We start from the raw sequence: 8,317 nt of genomic DNA, 5'->3' as shown, positions 1-8,317 counted from the left end.
TCTACAGCAGATACCTCCTCACTGACCCTAGGTCTGTCTATAGCAGATACATCCTCACTGACCCTAGGTCTGTCTACAGCAGATACCTCCTCACTGACCCTAGGTCTGTCTATAGCAGATACCTCCTCACTGACCCTGGGTCTGTCTATAGCAGATACCTCCTCACTGACCCTAGGTCTGTCTACAGCAGATACCTCCTCACTTATCCTGGGTCTGTCTACAGCAGATACTTCTCGCTTACCCTGGGTCTGTCTATAGCAGATACCTCCTCACTGACCCTAGGTCTGTCTATAGCAAATACCTCCTCACTGACCCTGGGTCTGTCTACAGCAGATACCTCCTCACTTACCCTGGGTCTGTCTACAGCAGATACCTCTCGCTTACCCTGGGGCAGGTCACAATTGGCATTGGACTAGCAAAAGGAGGCACACAAAATCCATTCAGATTTCAAATCGTTATCCCGTGCGTCCATGCTTAATCCTGCGTGTACACGCTCCCGCCTGTGCTCATCCCCGCATGTGCTTGTCCCCGTGTTTGCGCGCAGGGCCACGTGTATGTGCCCCCGAGTATGCACGCCAGGGCATCAGGTGAGCACGGTATCGAGCTCCGATGTGCTGCCCTCGGTGGTTGAATATCCTACCCACACTCACTCACTCCCTCGGCTCACGCGTCAACAGGGCGTGACTCGGGTGAGATGCCAAGCAGCTTGCCCGTGCTGGAGTCCCAGGGCATCGGGAGAGAGGAGCGCCGGGAATTCTGGAAGGAATTAAACGTTTCACTCTGCTTGAAAGGAAATCAACTCAAGCTGCTGCAGGAGTAATTATTGGAGCTGTGATATATTTGCCGTTTTGGTGTTGGTTTCCCCGGGTGCCAGTGTGTAAACACAAGGAAAAGTCTCGCAAGACAGGTTACCGAGGCGACGGCAGCATTGGAAGAAAAATCGGCAGCAGTGATAGTTTTTTAATTGGTCTCTGAGCTACGTGATCACTGAGCTCGGTTCATGTCTGGGTCACAGTGACTGATAAACTTAACTCCTTGGCTGCCGTGCCAAGGTAAGGAAAGACTTGCATTTATATAGCACCTTTCACAACGTCCCAAAGCGCTTTACAGCCAATGAAGTACTTTTGAAGTGCAGTCACTCATGTAATGTAGGAAACCCGGCAGACAATTTGCGCACAGCAAGCTCCCGCAAACAGCGATATGCTAATGACCAGATCATTTGTTTTCAAAGGTGTTGATTTGTGAGACAAATATTGGCCAGTACACCAGAAAGAACTCCGCTGCTCCTCTTCGAAATAATGTCATGGGATCTTTAGCATCCACCTGAGAGAGCAGACTGGGTCTCGATATAACGTCTCATCTGAAAGACGGCACCTCCGACAGTGCAGCACTCCCTCAGCACTGCACTGGGAGTGTCAGCCTAGATTATGTGCTCAAGTGGTGGAGTGGGACTTGAACCCACAACCTTCTGGCTTGCAGAAGTGAAACCAACTGAGCCAAGGCTGCATCACGAGTTGGATCCATTTTCCTTGCCTTCCTGGTAAGAGCAGTGAACCCAACGTAGTCCTCGGATCGAACCTGGGACTGCCTGGTTCGTATATAGCTCAGTACCATCCTTCCCAGCCGGGGCATGTATTCACTGACCAGAGGTGCCAACCTCCTTATCCAACTGATTGGCATGATTGGTAGCCCCCTCGTCCAATTGGAGAGCTTGCTGGCCCCCTCGTCCAATTGGAGAGCTTGCTGGCCCCCTCGTCCAATTGGAGAGCTTGCTGGCCCCCTCGTCCAATTGGAGAGCTTGCTGGCCCCCTCGTCCAATTGGAGAGCTTGCTGGCCCCCTCGTCCAATTGGAGAGCTTGCTGGCCCCCTCGTCCAATTGGAGAGCTTGCTGGCCCCCTCGTCCAATTGGAGAGCTTGCTGGCCCCCTCGTCCAATTGGAGAGCTTGCTGGCCCCCTCGTCCAATTGGAGAGCTTGCTGGCCCCCTCGTCCAATTGGAGAGCTTGCTGGCCCCCTCGTCCAATTGGAGAGCTTGCTGGCCCCCTCGTCCAATTGGAGAGCTTGCTGGCCCCCTCGTCCAATTGGAGAGCTTGCTGGCCCCCTCGTCCAATTGGAGAGCTTGCTGGCCCCCTCGTCCAATTGGAGAGCTTGCTGGCCCCCTCGTCCAATTGGAGAGCTTGCTGGCCCCCTCGTCCAATTGGAGAGCTTGCTGGCCCCCTCGTCCAATTGGAGAGCTTGCTGGCCCCCTCGTCCAATTGGAGAGCTTGCTGGCCCCCTCGTCCAATTGGAAGATTTGTTAGATTGCTTGTCGAACCGATTGGTGATGTTGCTAGCCTCCTGGTCCAGTTAGCGAGGCACGCTTCGACCGCTCCACCACAACCACACGAACCCGGGCACCACTTGTGTTCCTGTTGGCCCTCATCAGCATCCTTTGTCTTTTTGTTGCTCCCGCAGACACCTACATTCAGAAGCTGAAGAAGTCATACAGCGACTCCTGGTCTCGGCGCAAGCTGGGCTCCATCAACACCGAGCTTCATGACGTGCAGAGAATCATGGTGACCAACATCGAGGAGGTCCTGCAACGAGGGGAGACCCTCTCCGGTGAGTCGCTGTCGAGTACCTGAGGGAGACCATGTCCACTGGTGGGAGGGGCGGTAACCAGAGGTCACAGGTTAAAGATAACAACAACAACTTGTATTTATATGGCGCCTTCACTGTAGTGAAATGTCCCAAGGCGCTTCACAGGAGTAGTATGTGATATAAATTTGACAACGAGCCTCATAAGTAGAAATTAGGGCAGGTCCAAGAGGTATGGTTTGAGGAACATCTTGAAGGAGGAAAGAGAGGCGGAGAGATTTAGGGAGGGAGTTCCAGAGCTTGGGGCCTCGGCAACAGAAGGCACAGCCACTAGTAGTTGAGCGATTATAATCAGGGATGCTCAAGAGGGCAGAATTAGAGGAGCGCAGATATATCGGCGGGTTGTGGGGCTGGAGGAGATTACAGAGATGGGGAGGGGCGAGGCCATGGAGGGATTTGTAAACCAGGATTGAGAATTTTGAAATCGATGGCATTGCTTAACCGGGAGCCAGTGTAGGTCATTGAGCACAGGGATGATGGGTGAGCGGGGCTTGGTGCGAGTTAGGACACAGGCAGCAGAGTTTTGGATCAACTCTAGTTTACGTAGGGTAGAGTGTGGGAGGCCAGCCAGGAGTGCGTTGGAGTAGTCAAGTCTAGAGATAATAAAGGCATGGATGAGGGCTTCAGCAGCGGATGAGCTGAAGCAAGGGCGAATGAACCAGAGGGGAGATGTTGCGTGATTTACGCAGCGAGTTGTTGTGATTTGCAACCCGCTGCCTGAAAGGGTGGTGGAAGCAGATTCAGTAATAACTTACAAAAGTGAATCCGAAATACATTAGAAAAAGAAGCAATTGTTGGGCTTTGGGCAATGTTCCCTTTAAGCTGCGTGGCCAGGCAACGTTCCAGGAAACCTGCGCAGTTGGCTTCCTGGGTTTTCAATACGAAAACGGCGCGTGGGTAGTATTTTGAATGGTCTGCGCAGCCCCTTAAAGGGGCCGCACTGTTCCGACTCATCCCGTATCGCGGGCAGGAAGAGCGGCGCTCCTTCGATGACGTGTGGCCCGCTGTGCCAATGATCCGAAGTCTCCGGTGCTGCCTGCCATCTCGGGCTCCCAGCGAATTGTCCCGCGTCTCCTTTCTGATAGTCCTCCTGACTGAGATCCCATGCGCCATCGTAACCTCAGAGCTTCCGATTTCTCAGTCCCTCCCCCACACATCCCAGCGACACATGCCTTAACCCCGGGACCTTGGCCCATGCTCTATCCAAGGCTCCGAGTTCATGTTCTTAAAATAAACATTCTTGCTATTGAGGGAGTGCAGCGAAGGTTCACCAGACTGATTCCCGGGATGGCGGGACTGACATATCAAGAAAGACTGGATCAACTGGGCTTGTATTCACTGGAGTTCAGAAGAATGAGAGGGGAATCTCATAGAAACGTTTAAAATTCTGACGGGTTCAGACAGGTTAGATGCAGGAAGAATGTTCCCAATGTTGGGGAAGTCCAGAACCAGGGGTCACAGTCTAAGGATAAGGGGTAAGCCATTTAGGACCGAGATGAGGAGAAATTTCTTCACCCAGAGAGTGGTGAACCTGTGGAATTCTCTACCACAGAAAGTTGTTGAGGCCAATTCACTAAATATATTCAAAAAGGAGTTAGATGAAGTCCTTACTACTAGGGGGATCAAGGGTTATGGCGAGAAAGCAGGACTGGGGTACTGAAGTTGCATGTTCAGCCATGAACTCATTGAATGGCGGTGCATGCTCGAAGGGCCGAATGGCCTACTCCTGCACCTATTTTCTATGTTTATATTCACAGGATGTGGGCGTCTCTGTCAAGGCCGGCATTTATTGCCCATCCCTAATTGCCCTCGAAAAGGTGGTGGTGAGCCTCCGCCTTGTACAACGGAGTGGCTCACTGGGCCATTTCAGAGGGGCAGTTAAGAGTCAACCACATTGCTGTGGGTCTGGAATCATGTATAGGCCAGACCGGGTAAGGACGGCAGGTTTCCGTCCCTAAAGGACATTAGTGAACCAGATGGGTTTTTACAACTATCCGATAGTGTCAATAATAGTGACCGTGAAACTAGCTTTTTATTCCAGATTTAACTAATTTACTGAATTTAAATTCCCTAGCTGCCATGGTGGGAATTGAATTCGTGTCTTCTGGATCGTTAGTCCAGGCCTCGGGTCTAGTCCAGTAACATAACCGCTATGCTACCTGTTCCCGTGCTCCGTACTCAGTACCAAGCTCTGTTCCCAGTTCCTCGTGTCTGATGTAAGATTCTGAGGGGGTTCGACAGGGTAGATGCAGTGAGGATGTTTCCCCTTTATCATGTATTAATGCTTGGTGGGGGTCACCAGACACCAGAGGACGGCGCGGTCGGAGGTCATCGGGCTGTACGCATCTGGCATGTGTTCTTGGTCACCTGTATATAAGCTGGGTGTCTTTGTCAAGCTGGCACTCTTGGACGAAAGATGGATCAGGTTGCACCTGAGTGAGTTTACAGTAACCAGACTTTTGAGTCATTGAACCCTCGTGGGAGAATCTAGAACTAGGCATCATATCTGAGAATAGGGGGCCGCCCATTTAAAACTGAGATGAGGAGGAATTTCTTCTCTGAGGGTTGTAAATCTGTGGAATTCTCTGCCTTAGGGAGCTGTGGAGGCTGGGTCATTGAATATATTTGAGGTGGAGATAGACAGGTTTTTGAATGATAAGGGAGTCAAAGGTTATGGGGAGCGGGCAGGGAAGTGGAACTGAGGCCAAGATCAGATCTTATTGAATGGCAGAACAGGCTCGAGGGGCCTGGTGTCCTACTCCTACTATTTCTGATGTTGTGATGCCAGTCTCTGTCCCAGGCTTCTCGTGCCTAATCCTGGGCTGTGTTCCCATCTTCTCGTGCCTGATCACACTCTCCATTTCCGTCTCCACCTGCCCGATCCTCAGGTCTCCGTCCCAATCTCCGTGCGCCCGGTTCCCCGGACTGCGTTCCTGGCTCCTCGCGTCTAAATCTGTTTTAGGTCGCTCTCGGTCGCGGAGCGAGCGGTGACTGCCCCCATTGGCGGCATTGAGTGCGGGCGATGGGGGCGCGGGGGACCAGCAGGATTGAATGCTCACCCACTCTAAACCTCCTTTATTCCTCAGCCCTCAACACCAAAGCGAGCAACCTCTCCAGCCTGTCCAAGAAATATCAACTCGACGCCAAAGAACTCAACTCCAGGTCCCGCTTCACCAAGGTGGCTGCCACCGGCATCTGCCTCTTCATGGTGATACTTTACTTCTGGTGGTTGTGATTTTCGCCGCTTGGCATGGGCGGACAGACTCGAGAAACAACTGACATGGACCTTTTTAACCGGGAAAGTTCTGGAACACCGACAAACTGGACTGCGTACCACCACTGTAAAAGTGACTCTACCGTCCAATCCTGGGTAGTTGTCTTTTCTGGGCAGGTTTATTCACCGTCGGGATCAGGGGGGGCGTCGGTGTCAGAGAATGCGACGTGTCCAATTTCACAACACCCAGTGTTGGCATCAAACACTCCCAGGGCAGGTATAGCACGGGTTAGATACAGAATAAAGCTCCCTCTACACTGTCTCATCAAACACTCCCAGGGCAGGTACAGCACGGGTTGGATACAGAGTAAAGCTCCCTCTACACTGTCCCATCAAACACTCCCAGGGCAGGTACAGCACGGGTTAGATACAGAGTAAAGCTCCCTCTACACTGTCCCATCAAACACTCCCAGGGTGGCTGCAGCTTCCTTGGGTCTCAGCCGTGGCTCAGTTGGTGGCACTGTCACCTCAAAGTCACAAGGTCATGGGTCCACTTTCAAATCCAGACAGCTGAGCGCATAAATCTAGTCTGACACTCCCAGGGCAGTGCTGAGGGACCGCTGCGGTGTCGGAGCTACGGTCTTTTGGATTAGCGTGAAACCGAGATGCTGTCTTCCCCCTCGGGTGGATATAAAGGATTCCCTGGCACTATTTGAAGAAGAGCAGGGGAGTTATTCCTGGTGTCGTGGCCAATATTCATCTCTCATCCAACTCTTTTTTTAAAAAAAAAACGATTATCAGGTCATTATCACGTTGCTGTTTGTTAGATCTTGCTGCTTATAAAACCATGGCCACGTTTCCTATATTACAACAGTGACAACAATTCAAAACGTACTTCATTAGTTGAAAGGCGTTTTGGGGTATCCTGGAAGCAATGATTGGTGCTGTATAACTGTAAGTCTTCATTTTCTTCTCTACACTGTCCCATCAAACATTCCCAGGTCAGGTACAGAACGGGTTAGATACAGAGTAAAGCTCCCTCTACACTGTCCCATCAAACACTCACAGGGCAGGTACAGCAGGGGATAGATACAGAGTAAAGCTCCCTCTACACTGTCCCATCAAACACTCCCAGGTCAGGTACAGCACGGGATAGATACAGAGTAAAGCTCCCTCTACACTGTCCTATCAAACATTCCCAGGTCAGATACAGCATGGGTTAGATACAGAGTAAAGCTCCCTCTACACTGTCCCATCAAACACTCCCAGGGCAGGTACAGCACGGGTTAGATACAGAGTAAAGCTCCCTCTACGTTCTTTGGCAGAAAAACATTAAAGAGCAATTTATTATTCAAATGGAGAAAGATTGCAAAGTGCTGCTGTACAGCGGGTCCTGGGGGTACTTGTGCATGAAACACAAAAGGATATTATGCAAGTGATCAGGAAGACCAATGGAATCTTGGCCTGTATTGCAAAGGAGATGGAGTATAAAAGCAGCGAAGTCTTGCTACAGCTTTACAGGGTATGGGGGAGGCCACGCCTGGAATACTGCGTACAGTGTTGGTTTCCATATTTACGAAAGGAAAAATTGCTTTGGAGGCAGTTCAGAGAAGGTTCACTAGGTTGATTCCGGGGATTAGTGGGTTGACTTATGAGGAAAGGTTGAGTAGGTTGGACCTCTACGCATTGGAGTTCAGAAAAATGAGAGGTGATCTTATCGAAACGTACAAGATTATGAGGGGGCTTGACAAGGTGGATGCAGAGTGGATGTTTCCACTGATGGGGGAGACTAGAACTAGAGGGTATGATCTTAGAATAAGGGGCCGCCCATTTAAAACTGAGATGAGGAGAAATTTCTTCTCTGAGGGTTGTAACTCTGTGGAATTCACTGCCTAAGAGAGCTGTGGAAGCTGGGGCATTGAATAAATTGAAGACAGAAATAGACAGTTTCTTAAACAATAAAGGGATAAGAGGTTATGGGGAGCGGGCAGGGAAGTGGAGCTGATACCATGATCAGATCAGCCATGATCTTATTGAATGGCGGAGCAGGCTCGAGGGGCCGTATGGCCTACTCCTGTTCCTATTTCTTATGTTCTTATGTACACTGTCCCATCAAACACTCCCGGAGCATGGTACAGCACGGGTTAGATACAGAGTAAAGCTCCCTCTACCCTGTCCCAAACACTCCCAGGGCAGGTACAGCACCAGTTAGATACAGAGTAAAACTCCCTCTACACTGTCCCATCAAACACTCCCAGGGCAGGTATAGCACGGGTTAGATACAGAGTAAAACTCCCTCTATACTGTCCCATCAAACACTCCCAGGGCAGGTACAGCACGGGTTAGATACAGAGTAAAACTCCCTCTACACTGTCCCATCAAACACTCCCAGGGCAGGCACAGCATGGGTTAGACACGGATCAATGCTCTGAAGGACTGGGAGACCCACTCCAACTGAGACCAGCTGA

At 51.0% G+C, this 8,317-nt stretch overlaps 1 protein-coding gene across 1 annotated transcript in view; it reads left to right on the top strand.

Annotated features, from left to right (window-relative positions):
- Positions 1-5,999, top strand: part of LOC139229814 (vesicle-trafficking protein SEC22b-like) — a 30,159-nt gene extending 24,160 nt beyond the window's left edge. Inside the window, exons 4-5 of the mRNA XM_070861406.1 lie at positions 2,453-2,599; positions 5,722-5,999. Coding sequence (XP_070717507.1) covers positions 2,453-2,599; positions 5,722-5,870 — 296 coding nt within the window. The 3' untranslated portion in view covers positions 5,871-5,999. The remainder of the gene's footprint in view (positions 1-2,452; positions 2,600-5,721) is intronic.
- The last annotated feature ends 2,318 nt before the right edge of the window (positions 6,000-8,317 follow it).

Source organism: Pristiophorus japonicus, chromosome 19 (genome assembly GCF_044704955.1).
Source record: "Pristiophorus japonicus isolate sPriJap1 chromosome 19, sPriJap1.hap1, whole genome shotgun sequence".
Lineage (NCBI taxonomy): Eukaryota > Metazoa > Chordata > Chondrichthyes > Pristiophoridae > Pristiophorus > Pristiophorus japonicus.
Note: the sequence above shows the minus strand (reverse complement) of the source record. Positions and strands in the feature narration are given on the sequence as shown.